This window comes from Perissodus microlepis, chromosome 14, assembly GCF_051167445.1.
Source record: "Perissodus microlepis isolate ML-2025 ecotype Zambia chromosome 14, ASM5116744v1, whole genome shotgun sequence".
In the NCBI taxonomy this organism is placed as follows: Eukaryota; Metazoa; Chordata; class Actinopteri; order Cichliformes; family Cichlidae; genus Perissodus; species Perissodus microlepis.
This window is the reverse complement of record NC_140474.1, coordinates 34,007,132-34,027,803: the sequence shown is the minus strand read 5'-3', so window position 1 is coordinate 34,027,803 and position 20,672 is coordinate 34,007,132. Positions and strand designations below refer to the sequence as shown.

General features: G+C 39.8%; 1 protein-coding gene across 1 annotated transcript in view; it reads right to left on the bottom strand.

The window, feature by feature from the left end:
* LOC146374289 (Na(+)/H(+) exchange regulatory cofactor NHE-RF3-like) overlaps nucleotides 1-20,672 on the bottom strand; it is a 27,315-nt gene extending 6,643 nt beyond the window's left edge. Inside the window, exons 1-11 of the mRNA XM_084950164.1 lie at nucleotides 20,545-20,672; nucleotides 15,257-15,266; nucleotides 15,118-15,143; nucleotides 12,974-13,035; nucleotides 12,681-12,880; nucleotides 9,764-9,835; nucleotides 8,281-8,413; nucleotides 7,798-7,934; nucleotides 7,503-7,710; nucleotides 1,747-1,943; nucleotides 1,490-1,660 (exon numbers count right to left, since the gene is read on the bottom strand). Coding sequence (XP_084806290.1) covers nucleotides 1,490-1,660; nucleotides 1,747-1,943; nucleotides 7,503-7,710; nucleotides 7,798-7,934; nucleotides 8,281-8,413; nucleotides 9,764-9,835; nucleotides 12,681-12,880; nucleotides 12,974-13,035; nucleotides 15,118-15,143; nucleotides 15,257-15,266; nucleotides 20,545-20,672 — 1,344 coding nt within the window. The remainder of the gene's footprint in view (nucleotides 1-1,489; nucleotides 1,661-1,746; nucleotides 1,944-7,502; nucleotides 7,711-7,797; nucleotides 7,935-8,280; nucleotides 8,414-9,763; nucleotides 9,836-12,680; nucleotides 12,881-12,973; nucleotides 13,036-15,117; nucleotides 15,144-15,256; nucleotides 15,267-20,544) is intronic.

Here is a 20,672-nt window from a genome sequence, read left to right as displayed (position 1 = left end):
AGGGAGAGTACCACTGAATATCATTTAAATTCAGATCCTTCTGCATTTCCTGTTAAAGTAAGGCATTTCTCAGTAGTGATACATTTAGTCTCCAATACTTGAAATGCTTATCTGTTCCCAAGCTTATTTTGTGTGTTACGGTAAATTTCGAAGTAAATTCTCCTGGGATACATGGGACAAAAAAAACAAACCAAAAAATTGCTTTCTCTGGGATGACAGTACAACTACCAGTGTTTCTCCCTCACCCCCCAAAATGGCTTACTTTTTCTGGATATGTGTTCTTTGTCTACAGGTAGTCTATTCAGTTCTTGTCCACTTTTAGAGTTAAAGCCTGTCTGTATTAGAATTATCCCTTTACGTTACTCAGCCAAAAGAGAAGTGAGTTTTTGAAAGAATTGTGGGTAACCTTTGTTAGGTACATATAGGTTAAATGTAGCCACTCTTACATTCTCTACTGAGTCCACTATCATACCAAAGTGGTCTTTATTGTCTTTGACCAGATCCTTCACTTTGCCAGTATACTGATTTGTTAAAAGGAAATACATCAGTAGATAATCTAATCCAAATACACAAAATCATGGGGTTTCTAAGATGGCATAAGAAATTATAATATTAAGAAAATAATTTTGGTAAATATATTAATATTTTCATGTGTTAGAATGTTACGGGGCGTGGTCTGTGGCACCACTGCGGGGAGGCTCACACACCGGAGCTGCATCAGCTTACCACGCCTTCCCTGCATTAAAGTCTGTACTGGATCCTGGGTGTTTGTTGTTGTTGTTGTTGGGGTGTGTGGCTGGCAGCTGAAAAACTGCAGCCGTGTGCATGTAGTTACAACAACCGTAATAAAGAAAAGTGTTAAAAGTGTGCACTATGTGGTCGGGTCTGCCATGTGTTGTCTACATAGAACCAAAAATTCTTTTAGACGCATTAGAGGTTTAACAGAAAATGCTCTAAAATTTTGACTAACGGGAACAATTGAGGAACATTTGAATAACTTACTCAAGTTTGTGGACACAAGTTTGTGGACACAAACTTAAGTAGAGTAGGTCCTGAAAATGAAAAATGTTCATATTTAGTTAATCTACTGGAATTTTTGTTTTGTTCAATGCAATAAAAAAGTTAAATGACAACAGCATTTTTCTTTAATTGATGCATATCCATGCATCTACTTTGGGCAACTAAGGTGTGAGTGTGTGAATGTTGAAAAGTGTTTAGGCATAGTTGCATGAATGTGTGTGTGATTGGGTGAATGAGGGACTGCTTTGAGTGCCTTAGTAGAAAGGCACAATGTAAGTAAGGTCTGTTAAACATGTATTGCAAGCAAAATTGCACATTTAGAAACATCTAAATATTCACAAAGCATTACTAGCTTTGCAGATCCCATTAAATACCACCTTTCTAGACATTATGATGACTCAACATTTTACACTGCATGCCATGTTCTCACATATTCATGTCTAACTTCAGCAAAACAGTGAGGTCCTACCTGTATCCTTACGGTTTCTGGCATTTCTGGGACATAACCTGAGTGGAAACCAGAGTCAGCCTCCTCTCTGTCCTGATTATACTTTGTGGGTTTTCTTAGAGGAGCGTCCTCCCAGTTCTTTATGCAGTGGTGAGAACAGTCTTCATGGAATAACAGAGGAGAAATGCCTAACTGCAGGAGAACAGAAAGCAGTTCACCCCTTACACACTACGTGTTATACTATATTTGTGTGACTGTATTGATATGATTGTACTTGCCTCTCTGTAAAAGTCTCTTCCTGGAATAGATATAGCTGTAAGCGAGACTTTATCCCCACTCTGTCTAATCTTTCTAACAATGTCTTCGTGCTCCATGGACTCAATAGGTTCCCCATTGACAGCAAGCAGCAGGTCTCCATCCTCCATTCCTGCACCCTGAGCTGGACTCCCCACATCCACTTCTCTCAGCACATGAACTGCAGGGTCACAGAAGATTATTATTAGATTTATTACTAATGTTTCCTGAAATATATTTATATATTCCTAACTTTGAGAAATATATGAATTGATTACATCTGGATTACATCTTGATATACTTTGTATAGATAGTCAAGCCTGGGCAAGGCTTAGCTCCATCTTCCAAACAGCCTGTCTCGCCCACCCAGCAGTGAATTACAGTAAAGGAAACAAAAGTATGACTTCTAATTCTGATTAGTTGGGCAGCTGACAGTCTGCCCTCCAAGTGTCCCACTGCACACTATCCTAATGAGATCGAAGATCAGTCATCAGAGGCACAAAGAAAAGCAACTTTTTTATAAAGCACTTTGGTTAGTGTTTTCTGTTTTTAAAGTGTTGAACGTAGGAATAAAAGCATTACAATAATTGTAATATTAAATAAAAGTACCGGACAAAATAAAAGCATGAATAACAGTACAAAACACAATTAAACATGAGTTAATAAAATCAACATGTCACAGTGGGTTGAAAGCCAAGTAGAAGTGGGTCTTAACAAGTCAGTCTAATGTGTAATTTCCACAATTTGTGAGCTGCAATGGGAAAAGACCCGTCCCTCTTGAACGTCCACTGTGTACTTGCAGATGGTGAACTGAACTAAGGGAACAGGACGGGAATACAAGTGCATTAGCTCAGAGAAGTAGGATGAATTTAAGGGCTTTAAGAACCAGAGTAATATAGTCTCTCTTATATGTTCCAGTTAAAAGTCATGTGGCACCAGCTGCAGGGAGGACTGGCTAGCACCAAATGGACTGGTTCTTGTATAGCGCTGTTCTACTCTTTGTAAGCATTCAAAACCCTATAGATGGCCGTGGTAGATGACCTGCTCTTCCTCCTGTGCTACAGCAACCTCCCAAACACAAAGAGATGCAGTAATCCAACCGAGCTGTGATAAAGGCATTATTTTAAAGTGATCTTTCAACACAATGTTTTTGTTTTATCTTTGTCAGTTGCCTCAGCTGAAAGAAACTGCATTACACCACTGCACAGAAATCCACAGTAATTTTAGACTGACAGTAATTTTAGACTGTCACATCTAAAATTACTGTCTAGGGTCCATGTGTACAGGAAAGGACCCAACAGTGCAACAGCAGGACCAAATACAATAACCTATGTTTTCATTAAAATTCAGGAAGTTCAGAGCTGTCAGTGCTTTTAGTTCCTCAAGACACTCAGTTTGTATGCAAGTCTGTATAAAGTAGACATCCTTCCATATTCAGATGAAGAGGGAACAAAGGAAAGCAGTTTTGTGCTTTCTAAGAATGGAACTGAAGAGCATCAGAGAAAAAATAACAGAAAAAATGGCAGACGCCCAACTACTGAGCCCTAATTATATTCACAGTATTCATTTACTGTGTCTAGGTATTTGCTAGTTTAGCTTAGCTCGTAGCTGGCTTGCTAGCAGCATGGCTTCTTCAACTGTTCTTCCTGCATCTTCCTGCTCAGTCTGTGAGATGTTTAGCTACTCTTTGGCCTCCTTGTACAATACTTGAATTAAATAAAGCCTGTTTACTGCTCTGAAGGTCAGGATCACTGAATTGGAAACCTGGCTCCGCACCCTTGAAAAACCCTATAGCCAATCTAACTTCAGGCCAGGAACAAACTCTGTTTAATGGCAATTCTGTTCCAGGTGCCAGAGCAGGTGAGACTGAAGGAACCCTGAAGTTGCTGGCTAAATGTAAAGGTAGATTTTGTAAAATTAGAATTCATGTTAGCAGTAATGACACCTGGTTACATCAATCGCAGATCACTAAAACTAATATTAAATTGGTGTGTAACTTTGCTAAAACAATCTCAGACTATGTATTTTTCTCTGGTCCCCTCCCCAATAAGATCAGGAGTGACATGTTTAGCTGCATGTTCTCCTTAACTGCTGTCTGTCTGAGTCGTTTCCAAGAAACAATTTGGGTTTTATAGGTAAGACCATTAGGTGCAACAGTATCCTTCCCACTTTGGACAGAGCAGCTCTAGGTTTCTCAAAATATGGCCAAATTTATTAAACCTGCCAAAATGTGACTATCCAGAATTGGGACCAGGAAGCAGACTTACAGTCTTACACATCTCTCTGCAGCTTCTCTTCTCCTGTCATCAAACAATTTAAGCATAAAAAAATCACAAAGAAAGAACAATAGAATATCCACAGCTGCGCCAAAGAGTAAAAAAACTCAGAAGCACATAAAAACTCAAAACACATACAAAAGACAACAGAAGTGCTCCAGGATGCTAGGCGCAGTGTTGAGCTTTTGTTACCTAGTGGCTACACAAGCCAGCAAGTACCAACGACCGGATTTGGTGTGTGGTAATAACAGGTAAATGAACATTTTTTTTATTATTATTTGAATATATATGAGTGATTGTGTATAAATACACAAACAATACACATATGCTTTCAATTGTGTAATTTAAGTGATCTAGGTAGCTCTGTTTTGGAAGTTCAGTTCATGCTAGAAAAGTGTTTTGGAGTTTGTACGTGCTTTGTCTCTAGGGGCCACCACACATATTTATATTAGGGGTGCAACGATACTCGTATCGATATTGAACTGTTCGATACAGTGCTTTCGGTTCGGTACGCATATGTATCGAACAATACGAAATTTTTAATTTATTTTATCAACTTTCCTTCTGACGATGCTGTCTGTGTTGAGCGCTCAGTGGATCTGCGTTCGACTACTCCGCCTAGGGTGCACTGTCCAGCGCAGATCCACTGAACGCAGCGCAAGCTAGCAAGACAGAAGCTAAGCTCGTTGCAACATGGCAAATTGAACCTCCCCCACCCTCATTCAGATCTGGCCTTTGGAACTATTTTGGTCTTCATGTGAAGTATGACCCTGAAGCGCGTCATGGACAAAAGTAAAACAGTATGTCGGATGTGCCACGCAATGCTCAATTACATGGGTGGGAACTACTGCGTTAGCGCAGTTAGCTCGTTAACGTGTTGACACCGTCCAGCCGCACACACTGGGCGATCCGCGGTAGCTCGTTAACGGAGATTTGCCGTGTTGTGGCGTTAATGTCATTTCAGATTAACGCTGACAGCACTAGTGGGAACACAATGAATATGACTGCACATTTACTCCGACATCATCCTAGTGCAAAGACAAGTGGAAGCAGACAAAAACAACAAGCACGCATGCTACAAACTTTACCCGAGTCATTTAGACAGCCGTTAGCACATGATTCTCCTTATGGGGACCTGATATGTTTAATATGCTGCTGAGAATATACCCCAGAAGAAGGGTATAGTATAGCTTTTATTTTGGAAAGAGCCATTTCTCTGTAATAAACTCTCTTTTTTCCAAAGATGAGTGATTTCTCGATCAGATAGATTTAGTTTTTTTATTACTTTGTTGTTTCAGCAACATTAAATTTAAAAACTGTACGTTTGAGTTCAAATATATATTTATAATTTTAATAAATGATAAATTAAAAAAGCATGAACATTTTTTTGTATCGAAAAAATATCGAACCGTGACACCAAAGTATCGAACCGAACCGAACCGTGAATTTTGTATATCGTTGCACCCCTAATTTATATATAAACATATATAAATAAAACCACTTTTTTGTACATTAGTAATATCTTTTGTGCATAATTTTATATTATTGTTAATAATAAATTAATTAAAGCAACAAAACAACCTGAAGAGCCGGTTCAGAGCTGAAAGAGCCGGCTCTTTTTAGTGAGCCGAACTGAAAGAGCCGGTTCTCTAAAAAGAGCCGGAAATCCCATCACTACTGCAATGTGAAGAAGGCTTTCTTGTTATGTGATTCTTTTCATGGAATATTGCAAAATGACGCTGCAGCACCCCCTACAAAATTTCTGAGTCTAAAATTTAGCAGCCTGATGTAAGATATCAAGATGTACAAAAAAGTCTCTTGGAGCAGTGTTCCCCATCCAACAGAAAGTCAGCCATTTTCAATTGAACATGTCAATGTTTGTTCACAGTTTTAAGGCCTCGTACTCTAATGAACATATCCTTGGAATTTCACCAGATCAACATAATCTGCGCTGAGTGGAATCAAGAGACCTCAGTCATGTTAAAATGCGAAGCTTTTCACATTTCGTGAAACGGGTGGTCGTGGCCGCACGTCGAGTTTCAATCATTTGCCAAGAAGCACAAAACTGCTAAAATTCAAAGACCAATTGTCCAAACTATGACAGTCGTGCCTCAAACGGACTGATGTGCCATTTGTCAGCAATGGTTAGAGCGCCACTTTGTGGAAAGAGGAAGTGTACAAAAAGCTAAAATCGTCATTGATCTAGATGACATTTTGACTGGTGGTGCAATACATTATATGCTTGAGTGTGACATTAGATTGAACGGTAATCTCCATCGCCACCTGTTGGGCATGGCTGGGTGCGAGGGCCCTCCCAAAGCTGCTTGCAGCTTTAATTGGATTTAGGTTTTTTTCGCTTTTTCTCTGCTCATTTTTGTCTTGTTAGAGTACATATTTTAGAAGATTTCGATTTCCTTTGTATCCTACTGGACTTGGCTTTCTCCTATTGGGTTATAGCAACACGGAAGAGATAAGGACAGCGGTGGCAAAGGTGTCCTCATATTCTCCAGTGTTTTTCTTCTCAAAGGTTAGAACAAAATCAGCATTAGCTTAGAGTAGGTTAGTTAGATAAGTATCATTTAAGTGCCCACCCCCGCCCCGGCTGGGGTTCAGCTTCACAAACCTTATAAACCAATTCAGGCCCCGCCATCTGTTTCTCATCCCATGGTGTTTGATATTATCTGTTACTGCGACTTGATAAGCAAGCTTTCTGATGTCCTGATGCATGCTCAATCATCCAGGTAAGTAAATCCCCAAAAGTTGATTCTGTTCATCTGGACATAGCGATTTCAGTGGGAGAAAGGTTTTATCACTGATCCAAGTGACTTCATCAGTCTCAGCTGACTACAGGTTTCCCCAGCCTTATACACAGTACCTTTGCACAATGACTGAAACTAGCACCACTGATGAACAATGGACTGTCAAGGTCAGTTTCTTGATCATTAATATGCAAATTGTCATGACCATTGATCAACAAGACCATTGATCATTGATCAATGGCCATGAGTACCATTCACAGAGAGTTGAAGAATGGCTGCAAGAAAAGCATTGTGAGATGGTGACAGATGTATCCTTACGCCTCCCTTTTCACATAAATGGCCTCCTTGATTCCCTGCTCAAACCAGCGTTCTTCCCTGTCCATGATGTCTACATCCTCATTCTTGAAAAAGTGTCCACTGGCCCGCAAAAGTTTTGCGAGATCTCGCAAAAGTTTTGCGAGATCTCGCAAAACAAACTCGGGATCTCGCAAAACTTTTGCGAGATCTCGCAAAAGTCCGTCTTAATTTTTTTTTCTCCCATGTCCCCTGCGGGGCTCCGTACTATATAAATAAAGCTGAATTGAAATCAGTTCAATTGAAAATAAAGTGGGACCCTTTATCCTTTCATAAACTTAAGAAGCTTTGTCTAAATAGTATGTGTTTGTCTCTGTAAGGATGTAATCTTTCCATTAATATGTCTCTCACCTTTTTGTTGTGTGCTTGCCAGCTTTTCTTGTCTCAACAGGAAGCCATATCCATCACTTCCCTTCACCAGATTCATGGTCTTAGCTTTGTGGGGGAGGCTGCAGCTTTGTGCCACCACAGGCATGATGGGCATTTTCCTTCTGATATAGCATGACTCACTGTCACTGTCAATAACAAGCACTGTCACTGAATCCCCACTCTTCTTCACCTGAGGGCCAAACACACCAGACAGTAATGCACATTCAGTGTAACAGAGCACACACATCAATTCTGACTGAGAGAAGAGGATCCGTACAGTTCTGATGAGAGCTGAGTATCTGAGAGTGGACACCATCAGTCCATTAATCCAGATCAGTCTGTCACCACTGAAGATACCCGCTTTCTCTGCTGGACCATCAATAACTGTTCTCACCATATATTGATTCTTTTCACCTGTTGACACATCCACAGTCTGTCCACAGTCAAAATCTACTCAATAATGCTTGATGAAAGAAAAAACAAAACTGTTGTATATTATAAGTAATCAGCAGAAATAATTAAATAGTTGCACATTTTGGGAACCATTAGATCACTTTTGTGATTTGATGGTTCTGGTCTATGTCCTAATGGTTAATACATGGACTAGAACCAGGGGAAACTGTTCATCTAAACTGAGTTTGAACTTTAGCACTGGAACTTCTTGGCTTTCTTGTAAAATAGTTAGAAGGTACAGTGACTTCAGGGGAGCTGTTTGTGAGTAGTTAGCACTTGTCACAGATAGTGACAGCAAAATAAATACCATCGACTGAGACAATAGTCATTCCTAGGCCATGCTTTGGGTGTTTTTGGATGTGACATAGCCTGGGTCGAGACCAGCGATCCCCTTTGGTGGCTTTGGCCAGGAATTTTAGGTCCAAGCCCATAGACACTGCCTGGAAAAAGGAGAAAGGAGACATCTGCAAGATTCTGTGACCCGAAATATGTGGTTCTGGATTCATTCTTCCAGAATCTAAAATTCAGAACACCCCCCCCGCAAAAAACATCATAAAATTAAATCATTCATACAAACATTATAAATTGATTTGCATGATTTACTGAGTGAAATAAATATTTCTTCCCCAAGCAAAACATGACTTAGTACTTGTTGGTGGTGGTGGTTGGGGGGGGGGGGGCAATCTTTGCATTTAGTTATAATACTTTACCTATGTTGCCATTAGACATACCCATTATGTGGTATGGTGAAATAGGTTGATGATGAAAAGCTTAACAAAGTCTGTTGGGGTTTTTTTTTGTTTAGTTTCTTTATTTAATGCTGTCACACTTTGTTTTGTCATTTAACTAAGAGCTTTGGGTTTCTGTCCACCAAGACCTTAAAATGCTTGTAATTCGAAATTGCTGCAGAAAGTGGGTTTAACAGTCAAATACAGAGCAAAATTAATGCTGCAAATATGAGGATCTAAAGTAGGTGTCTTTCAGAAATAAAGTTTCAGTACCTTGACTAGTTTAAACAGAGAAATAAAAACCCTTCAAAGATACATACCTGAGTTAAATAAAATGGCGTCAGTGGCTTGCTAGCCTCACGTTAACCATAAATTGTTATCTAAACAACATGTAACTGTGCAATGATGGGACCACTGTTTCAATTTGTGTTTGTTTTGTTTTTCCATGTTATCCTTCATTGTTAAGCACCTTGTAAAATTTCTTCTGATAACAGAGCTATAACCCTAATGGAATAGCCAGGAATCAAATATCCAATCTTCCAATTGGTAGAGGACTAATTGTTACCTCCTGAGCTTAGCTGCCAGAGATGAAATGTTGAAAATTTGGGAGGGGAGGGGGGCTAAAGTAAAATATAGGACTAAAATATAGATTTTCAGAAGCCTCAACCTGTAGTTGATAGTAAATATGACATGTGAGCCAAGAAGCGCTCACCCTTTAATTCTTTTCTGAGGCCGTCTCTCAAAAAAAAAGAAAAGAAACTGCCTTTGTGCAAAGGTTTAAAAAAAATTCATACACTTATACACACATCTGCAATGTTAACTTTAATTCCTCAGCAATCAACAACTATTTCTGGAGAGGTTGGAAAGTTCCTCATCGTCAGTATTGTCAGTATGTGTAGTAGCATTAGAACATGAGATTGTTGCTGGCTGTCACAGTTTTAAGAATAGCTGCATTTAGTCTTGATCTAAATGATGCTAATCACTGAGCATTATGATCACTGGTTACCAATAAGACATCAGATTTGAATAAAACATAGTTGTGTGAAAGATCAGTTCTCATACCCATTCATACTCTTCCCTCTTCAGCACCAGAAGAAATACGTGTAAGCCACATGACTGGATCTGTCTCACAACCTGTTAGATAATTGCAGAGAGATAATCATAGACACATGATAAACTTACTCTTTTTCTGTATGGCAGAGTCATCCATTAAAACAGTTTAAGCCTGTCCTAATAATGTTTTTATCAATTATTCCATTTTACTTCAGACTGAATTTCAAGAGTTTCCATGAAATCAGTTTTCCCACAAAAAGCACAGAAGACTGGAAGGCCCCAAATGGTCAGCATGCTTTTCAACTAAAACTCATTCTCTATGAAACTTTATGAAGTCGTAAACTTACCAGGCATTTAATTAATTAAATCTTACTAGTAGTAGGTTGGACTGCTAATTCCCCCAATCAGTCATGGCATAGATTCAAGAAGATCCTAAAAACATTCTTCAGAGACTTTGAAACATATTGGAATTAATTCAGTTTTCAATTCAGTTTTATTTATACAGCACCAAATCACAGCAACAGTTGCCTCGAGGTGTTTTATATTGTAAGGTAGACCCTACAATAATACATAAAGAGAAAAACCCAACAATCATATGACACCTTATGAGCAAGCACTTTGGTGACAGTGTGAAGGAAAAACTCCCTTTTAAGAAGGAAGAAACCTCCAGCAGAACCAGGCTTAGAGAGGGGTGGCCATCACCCAACCGATGAGAGAAGGAAGAAAGGATAGAAGACATGCTGTGGGAGACAGCAAGAGATTAATAACCTTGTGTTGCTATAACTCAGGGGGTGGAGCAGGGTATCACCTAATTGGAAACTTGTTGGTTCAATTATTCGCTACACCAGTATGTGTCCAAAGTATCCTTGGGCACTGAACCCCTGGTTGCTCTCCGATGCATCATCGGAATGTGAATGCTAGATACTTTAAAAAGTATCTAGCATTCACATTAGAAAGAGAAAAAAAAAACTGCATGAGCCGTGGGGCATGTTTTATACACATATCTATCTACACATATCACTTATACCTAAGTGGTTTCTAAAGTATCTAGCATTCACATTCCCTTTACATCCACTCCCCAAAGCGTCTCAATTGGATTTAGATCAGGGGAACATGCAAGATGGTCCAAAAGAGTGATGGTATTCTACTGGAAGAGGTCCCTTGTCCTGCGGGCATTGTGTACTGTATTGTCCTGTTGAAAAGCCCAGTTGTTACCACACAGATGAGAGCCCTCAGTCATGAGGGATGTTCTCTTCAACATCTGGACATAGCCAGCAGCTGTTTGACGCCCCTGCACCTCCTGAAGCTCCATTGTTCCACTGAAGGAAAAAGCACCCCAGACCATTATGCTGCCCCCTCCACTGTGGTGCATAGAAAACATCTCTATCTGTTTGTCGTGCCAGTAATGTTGGAAATCAGGACCATCAAGGTTAAATTTTTTCTCATCAGAGAATGAAACTTTCTTCCACCTTTTAATGTACCATTCAAGGAGGAGGCGTTCAAGGAGACAAGGCCTTTGAAGACATTTTTTGTTTTTGAAGCCTTTCAGTCTCAGTTGCCGTCTGATGGTTATGAGGCTGCAGTCGGCACCAGTACCAGCCTTAATTTGGGTCCAGGTCCAGTGTCTTGACGGACAGCCAATTGGATCCTCCAGCTCAGTGCTGGTGAAATCTTCTACTTGACTTTTTTGTTCCATAACCCTCAGGATCATTTAAGAAATTCCAAACGACTGTCTTACAGCGTCCCACCTAAGCAGCGATGACGCACTGTAAGACACCCTGCTTCTGCAGTTCGACAACCCGGCCACATTCAAAAAGGGAAGGTTTTTTTTTTTGCTTTTGCCATTGGAACGTCCTGACAGTGTCACTACCTGAGAATGTGACAATGAATCCACTTTTTTGCACAGAATTGGCCTTTTAAAGGCATGTGGTCCTAAACTTTTGATCAGCTGTAAAACAGCCTGTTTCAATTTAATTCTTGTTTTCAATATATTGCATGGTCAAAAAATGTTTCTTCTTGTTGCATTCTGAAGCTCAACTTGGAACCTTGTTAAGATCCAACCTTGCAAAATATGATTTTTTGCCATTTTTCAAGTGGTTTTAAACTTTTGATTGGGATTAACTAATATTGACCTCTTACATACCCATATGGAAAAGATATATATACATCTTATAAAGTTTGTGTCTGTCTTGTGTGAAACTTATATGAAAAGCATACAAGAGTGAGTAAGGTCCCTTGAAAAATTATATAAATGAAACTTGTATGTTTTGGATGCTTACTAAAACAATATATGAAAGTAATGAGAAAGTGGCCACTTTCATGAGTAAATCATATAAGCCTTATATGATTCACTATATGAAGTAGGCCACATCTTATGCAAGTCTTTTATAAGTTTTTACTATTTCTTTTCCATATGGGATAGTATGTGACAATGTCAAACAATGTCAAATAATATAGAATTTATCACATTCTAAAGGATGGAAAGTCAAGAAAAAATGTAATTGCAGTACAGTAAGTATGCACTGTAAGAAAGGACAAGCTGTTTTGCAGAATGTCTGTTGTTTTAAAAAATGCAACACACAGCGCAAAAACCTCACCATGAAACCATCCTTCCATTTTCTTGAAAGCAAAATTATGGTTTCAGCCACTCATAACCCTATCTAGCCAGGCTCTTTGCCTTTCTCAGCTGGTACGAGGCAAGGAGGTTGTCAATACTCAGGTTTCACATCTAAACAGTTGGACAATTCAGAATCACTAACGATACTAAAATCCATGCCTTTGGCAGAAGGAGAGCATGCTAACTCTACAGAAGGCCCCTATGAGGCTACAAACACCTGCTTGCTGTGAGTAAACACTGCTTGCTTTGAGTAACACCACTAACCACCATTGTACCCACTATCATATTGCACAAATTCTAGATACTAACCCTGCTAAAATCCATGTTGACCACATATTCCTCATTCACCTCCAGTACTCGATCTCCATCCTTGAGGCCACTGTGCTCTGCAGGACTCCATGGATCCAGATCTGTGATCTCAAAACCCTGGCTGTACATACACAGATGAAAGCCAAAGCTTTGGCCCTCTGAACGCTTCAGGTGGCACAGTCTCGGCACCACACTTGGATCTGGCTTTGCAAACACAGGAAAAAAATCAACAACTAGTAGGAAGCGGGAGGGTATTATGAAATGTTTTGTCTGTAAAGATGTGTACATCTCACCAGGATCATCAGTCATGACCAGAGCTGGGTTGTCAATCCCTTCCTTTGGATTAAAGGTAAAACTGATGTAAGGAGATATTAGAGTCAATTTAAAACTCCAATTTTAAAAGCATACAATACATTTTCATATAAAAAGCTAGCACAGAGAAGGCCTGTTTACAGCAGAACATGCTCTCATTGTACAGATATTTTACAGAAGGTATATATGCATTTTCTTAAGTTGACTATTTAACATAAGAAACACATCTAGTTACACTGATTAACAACAAGATTTATTATGTATAATATTCCTGTTCACTCCCAATTATAATATTGCTATACCAAACTGGACAATTCTGCATTGAAGTCCAATAGTTGCTCTATCTCCTGAGCTACAGCCACCCTTCACAGTCAATCTTTACATAGAGAAAGTGAAAAGTGAATCTTTGGGCTCCTCAGAGGAACAAAACAAAATCACTTCAATTGATTTCAATTCCATTTTGTTTGTGTTTCTCCAAATCACAACAACAACCACCTAAAGGTGCTTGAACCCAGTAGACAAAGGCATCCTTTGAATATAGGTTACCGCTCCTGGACTGTGCTGAGGAGAACCCCAGCCTCAGCATTCAAGTTTACCAAAAACCCACAGACACAGCTCAGTAGTCTTTGACTCACACCAAACACTACAACACAAACTTGGGGTGGTCAGGACTCTAACGCACCAACAGAGAACATTCCCTCAAAGGCAGAAGAAATAAATGAGGAAAGCACTTAACACATGGCACAACAAGACAAAACTCAGCTGAAAGGAGAAAGGCCAATCCTTTGAGGATGCCAGTGTTTATATTTTGAACACGGGCAGAGGAGACAGATGGTTTGAAAGCGGTAAAGTAAAGGAGTCTATCTATGTCCATGATGAATGACCAACACTGAACACAGGTGGTGGCTTACAACACTAGCTGTCAGCCAACTACAATGTAATCTTGACATCACTGCCCTGTCATTTCAATCCACACCTTACCTCACGTGATCTTGATGGCTCACATAATGGGGGACTGGGGCAATGTTTCACAGATGGTAATCCATGATTTATTTTACACACTGGCCATGTGATAATTTGCATGTTAACCCTCAGAACCACCTCCAATGAGACATCTCCCAATGGAGCTTAAATACATGGGACTATTCATCAGTTGTTTTGTGACTAGAGATGGCTCTGATGAAATATCTTGAAAATGTTTTTAGACATTTTAGGGTAAGACTGAGGATGATATGAAAAAATCTGAAATGTTTAAGTTTTATTATGCACTCACACACATTAACTCTACATGACGGTAAAATCTAAATAAAATATTACCTTTGGTTATTACTGCGTTAAGTACTGTGTTTAATAATGGACTGTTGAAGTTTAACAGCAGCAACATTATTTATTCCAAATTTTATTTTAGTGTTACTGTCCATTGACTTGTGGAGAGAGATAGAAACACATTGTTACTAAATAATCATATAAGCTCAAGAAGGTGTCCGCCCTGTTACTCTTATAGTATAATACTCATAGTAAAATTACAGTAATGGTAACTCTTTGAACCCATAACAGCATGTTAAGAAGTAATGGCAAAAAAGGAATTTTGCAAAAACGTATCTGAGGAGAACTCACTCGCTCACATTCACTTTTTTTTAGTTTAACAACTCTTGCCTCCACTAACATAGGAGGGGCCAGCCAGATACCAGTGGGGGATAGAGATGTTTTGGCTTCACTTGGCTCAGGAGGTAGAGCGTCTACTAGTTGGAAGGTTAGTGCTTCAATCCCTGGCTGCTCAATTCACACGTTAGGCAGAAGAAGCATAGAAAAAGTCTTCAGGTGTTGTATAAAAACGAGTCAGAGTACTGCTATTCAAGAGACAGTCTATTTATCATTACCATTTGACAATCTTTAGTCTCAGCAGGTGGACTGGTATTTATTTAGAGACAAATAGACAAATTTATTTAATTGCTGCATGATATTAAGGGTTTTCTGAATTGCAACAAGCAATCAAGTTGGAGACAAAAATCAGAAATAATGTATTTATTTAAGCACAACCTACAACAACATTTTGGGAAAAAAAAGGCCGCTCATGTTCATTGCAAGGCAAATAAGATTCTAGTGAGTCAAAAGGAGAACTTACTGTGGATTTCTGTGCATTCTGGCCACCTAAAGGAGAAACAGTGACACAACATGTAGATACATCTGTCTTAGTTTGTGGATATAATGAATTCTCATTATATTATACACTTTTCAGGACAACCATGGCAAGCAGTACTTACCTTGTCATATCTAAAAACAGACATAAATAAAGACTTACCAAAGTCCCTCCTTTCATATCATACATTGCATTACATTACATTACCTCCATCCTGTGGTCGCACTTTGCTATTGTTGCTGTTTCAATCTGACTAGTGACTCTAGCTCTGTTATATGAGTGTGCCTGTCACCTGTTAACATTGACTGGAGCTGATTAAGCTGAAGGGCCAGCTGTTTTTTTCTGGTGGTTTCAACATGTGCATTGTGAAAACCTCTGTCCTTTCACAGTAAACTGGTAGAAGTTGGTTTCAGTTGGTTGGTAAAAGTAGAATGAGAGGCAGACACTTCAGCTTTCAGGCCCCTCTTCTGTGGAACCAGCTCCCAGTTTGGTTTCGGGAGGCAGACACCCTCTTTACTTTGATGATTAGACTTAAAACTTATGATAAAGCTTTGATGCTGATAAATATAGTTTATCAATATTTGATGTTGATAAATAGAGTTTGCATTTTTGCTTGCTCATTGGGGTCATCTGATTGCTAAAAATTTCTCTCTATTAGTGTAAAACTTGAATTGAATTGAATTAAATCACAAAAAGAAAAAGAAAAAACACTCAGGCGCTGGGAGAGCATGTAGTGCCACTCAAAATAAAAAAAGAAAAAAAGCCCCAACTAGGAACCTTCAAGCAGCAGCACTAACCACTCCACCACTATGGCTATTCTGGCTGTATGAGGTGGCCAAACAAGGCCACACATTATATTATATATGGTTTATTTTTTTCATCTATCACCTGCTATAGAAAGGATAACACAACTTAACTCAACTTAACTCTTTTTTTTTAAATCACTAATAAAAACCCATCATCAATCATTATGAAGTTAGATTCATGATAATTAGTGAATACGATTTTTGTCTACCCTCTCCTGTCTGCCCGTTTTGACATGTACATGCTGTACTTGTTTTGCCACTGCATAGCTGGAAAACTGCATAGTTTCAACTGCATAGTAGCAAAACTTAATTCAAAAAGGAAAAAATGCAATATATGTCAGTTGTGTCCGTTGCATTGTGGCATATGAAAGCATAATAAACAATTTTTTAATAAAAATGCAAGTTATTTCTCACATAACATTGATTAAGCCAGTCACTGATTCTGGATATAGCATAAAGCGTGAAGGACGGAATGTTGCTTGAACCCTTAAAACATTAACTTTTTTAATGTGCAAATGAGTACATTCTCATTCTCCGTTCTCTTTAATGCAATTCATTCATTATGTTTAAAGAAAGGGTAGTGGAAATGACCCCCCAGAAACATGGTCTTTTGTGTCAATATTTCACAATACTCTTCAATACTCTTCAAATCCAACTTTGTGTGTGTAGGTGTGTGCACACACATGCGTGTGTGTGTGTGCTCACACACAAAAATATCCTGCCTGTGGATTTATTTTTTCAAATAGTGAAAGGCAATGTTTAACCAGGAAGAACATAGCTGAAGTTAGTGTGTGGTTTTATATTGACAGCAATATATACCATAGCATTTTGAAAAACACAATCCACCACAATGATAATTATGCATAAAACACTTACCGTAAAAAACAAAACAAAAGTAAACTGGCTTACCATCACTGCTATGACATTTCACACAGAGGAATTATGCCGTAACTAAGGAGTGCATGTGTACACATTTGAATATTCAAATCACGAACAGTCATATGTTTGAGAAGCAGAAAATAAACCCTACCTTTTAAGGACCTCATGAAGTTCTGTGTGCTTGGCATTTATATCTGCTCAGACTAAGGCACTGTGGACGGACAAGGTTCACAACAGACAGATAATAAAAACCTAAGATAGTGACTGCTTTCTGCTTAGCCATGATGGTTAAACATTTACTCCATGACACGCCTCAAGAGGTCTGTGTGCAGAGTGTGATACATTGCAATGGAAAAGACAACATAATGCACCTTTACCACTCTATGGCACTGCTGTTCACTGTGGAGGACCAAATAAATAAATAACTCAAACCAAATAAATAAATTTGATTATTCCAAAGCAATACATCCTGCAACATGTTTTCAAATAAATTCTTGATTATCATTATATTTTATTTTAAAAAAACACCCATCTCGCCCCTGCGGGCGGTTTATCCTTCAAGCTCGGGTCCTCTACCAGAGGCCTGGGAGCTTGAGGGTCCTGCGCAGTATCTTAGCTGTTCCCAGGACTGCGCTCTTCTGGACAGAGATCTCCGATGTTGTTCCCGGGATCTGCTGGAGCCACTCGCCTAGCTTGGGAGTCACCGCACCTAGTGCTCCGATTACCACGGGGACCACCGTCACCTTCACCCTCCACATCCTCTCGAGCTCTTCTCTGAGCCCTTGGTATTTCTCCAGCTTCTCGTGTTCCTTCTTCCTGATATTGCTGTCATTCGGAACCGCTACATCGATCACTACGGCCGTCTTCTTCTGTTTGTCTACCACCACTATGTCCGGTTGGTTAGCCACCACCATTTTGTCCGTCTGTATCTGGAAGTCCCACAGGATCTTAGCTCAGTCATTCTCCACCACCCTTGGGGGCATCTCCCATTTTGACCTCGGGACTTCCAGGTTATACTCGGCACAGATGTTCCTGTACACTATGCCGGCCACTTGGTTATGGCGTTCCATGTATGCCTTGCCTGCTAGCATCTTGCACCCTGCTGTTATGTGCTGGATTGTCTCTGGAGCATCTTTACACAGCCTGCACCTGGGGTCTTGCCTGGTGTGATAGACCCCAACCTCTATGGATCTTGTACTCAGAGCTTGTTCTTGTGCTGCCATGATTAGTGCCTCTGTGCTGTCTTTCAGTCCAGCTTTGTCCAGCCACTGGTAGGATTTCTGGATATCAGCCACCTCCTCTATCTGCCGGTGGTACATACCGTGCAGGGCCCTGTCCTTCCATGATGGTTCCTCGTCTCCCTCCTCTTTCTTGGGTTTCTACTGCCTGAGGTATTCACTGAGCACTCGGTCAGTTGGGGCCATCTTCCCAATGTATTCTTGGATGTTCGTTGTCTCATCCTGGACTGTGGTGCTGACACTCACCAGTCCCCGGCCCCCTTCCTTCCGCTTAGCGTACAGCCTCAGGGTGCTGGACTTGGGGTGAAACCCTCCATGCATGGTAAGGAGCTTTATTGTCTTTATGTCAGTGGCTTCTATCTCCTCCTTTGGCCAGCCTATTACCCCAGCAGGGTACCTGATCACGGGCAGGGCGTAGGTGTTGATGGCCCGGATCTTGTTCTTACCGTTCAGCTGACTCCTCAGGACTTGCCTGACCCTCTGCAGGTACTTGGTGGTTGCAGCCTTTCTAGCGGCCTCTTCATGGTTCCCATTCGCCTGCGGGATCCCCAGGTACTTGTAACTGTCCTCTATGTCTGCAATGTTGCCTTCTGGTAGTTCAATCCCCTCAGTTCTGACTACCTTCCCTCTCTTCGTTATCGTTATATATATATATATATATATATATATATTTGTATTTAGAGTTGCACTAAATGCAAAAAATGGTCCTATGTAATCCCTTTTTTTAAGAATCTGTAATTGAACAGTAGTTTTCCTGTGGATTTTACAGAATTTTACTCCTGTTTTTAGATAATAAAATATTGATACAATTGCAAAATCAGCATATGAATTAACACGTCTAATGTAAAATAACATTTTAATTATCAATAAACATAACATTTCCTATTCTTTAAAGGAAGAAAACACTGTAAAATACACTCAGAATCTTAAAATCATTTCACAAATATGCTGGTTTAAAAGACAGATAATTAAAATGAATACTGTAAATACATATCCATATAAATGTAGTTTTTGCACTCCTTCCTGGATGAAAACATCTATTGTTAAATTTACTATCAGCTCAAAATGACAAGTGGTCGAAGAATTTGTCAAACCATTGCTGTAGGAAAAGAACCAATGAAACATCCATGAAATGTCCATCTGTGGCGGTTGGGGTGAGAGGAGACATTCTGTCTTCCTCCTCGTGCTGTGACATGCTGTGGAAGACAGCAAGAGATTAATAACAAATAATGATTAAATGCAGAGAGGTCTATTAACACAAAGTGAGTGAAAAAGGTGACTGAAGAAGAAATGCTCAATGCATCATGGGGATCCCCCAGGAGCCTCCACCTATTGCAGCATAACTAAGGGAGGATTCAGAGTTAGCTGATCCAACCCTAACTATATGCTTTAACAAAAAGGAAAGTTTTAAACTTAAACTTGAAAGTAGCGATAGTAGCTGTCTCCTGAATCCAAACTGGAAGCTGGTTCCAAAGAAGAGGGGCCTGAAAACGGAAGGCTCTGCCTCCCATTCTACTTTTAAACACTCTAGGACCTTATGATGTACTTGTACGCCTGCACTCTCTAATAGGGTGATATGGTTGTATAAGGTCATTAACCCTGTAAGACCAAACCCATCAATAAATAGCCAGAAAATTCAGATTTTTTGGAAAGGAGATGTTTAATAACCGTTATAACATAATCAACTTTTTTTTCTATATCATGTTGTGTATGATCTGTTTTTTCAAAATATATTTATATATAAATGCAATATTTTGCATTGCATTTGATACTTTAATGTCCTCCATTGTTGAACAATGGACAGTCCAACAATGGAGCCAGGGCAAAAGGTTATGAAGCAAGATTTGATTCCACACACAATAAAATAGGCAAGAACAACGTTACACTCAGATTTTTCATGTCAACAGAAACATCGCAGATAGAAATTCTAAAAACAGACAGTATTACCTTACTAACCTACAAACTCAGTACAGGAAGTATTTCATCATGGATTGTAATTTTAAGCTTTCGGACCTGCCCTTGTTACTGCTTTAAATTAAATGCCAAGACTATTTCAAAAATCTGTTGATCTCCTCAATTTTGACAGCGTGGTGAAAAATGGCTTCCCACCCTCATTATTAAGTACATTTGTGACAAAGACATGTACACAGACACTCACTCTCTCTCTCGCATTCACCCTCACACACAGAGGGCCTTTTTTGCCTGCACAAATGTCATTTGCTGTTTTATCCATCTGAGAGCCCACCTGTCCGCCTCCCAAGTGGTACCCCCAGTACAAATGCACAGTTCTTCGGGTTGGCCATGAGCCCCGCCTCCCTTGGGGACTCTAGGACCGCGGCCACTCACTGCACATGTTCTGCCCAGGTGTTACAGTGGATTATGGCATCATTCAGGTAGGCTGCAGCATATGCAGTATGCGGCCGTAACACATGGTCCACGAGGCACTGGAACATCCGAAAGGAAGCTTGATGAATTGATACAAACCGTACGGAGTGGAGAAGGTTTTCTCCTTGGACTCTACAGACAAAGGAATCTTCCAGTAGCCCTTGGTGAAAACCAGTGCTCTGAAAAACTGAGCCATTCCTAACCAGTCCAGGAGCTTGTTAACCTGGGGCAT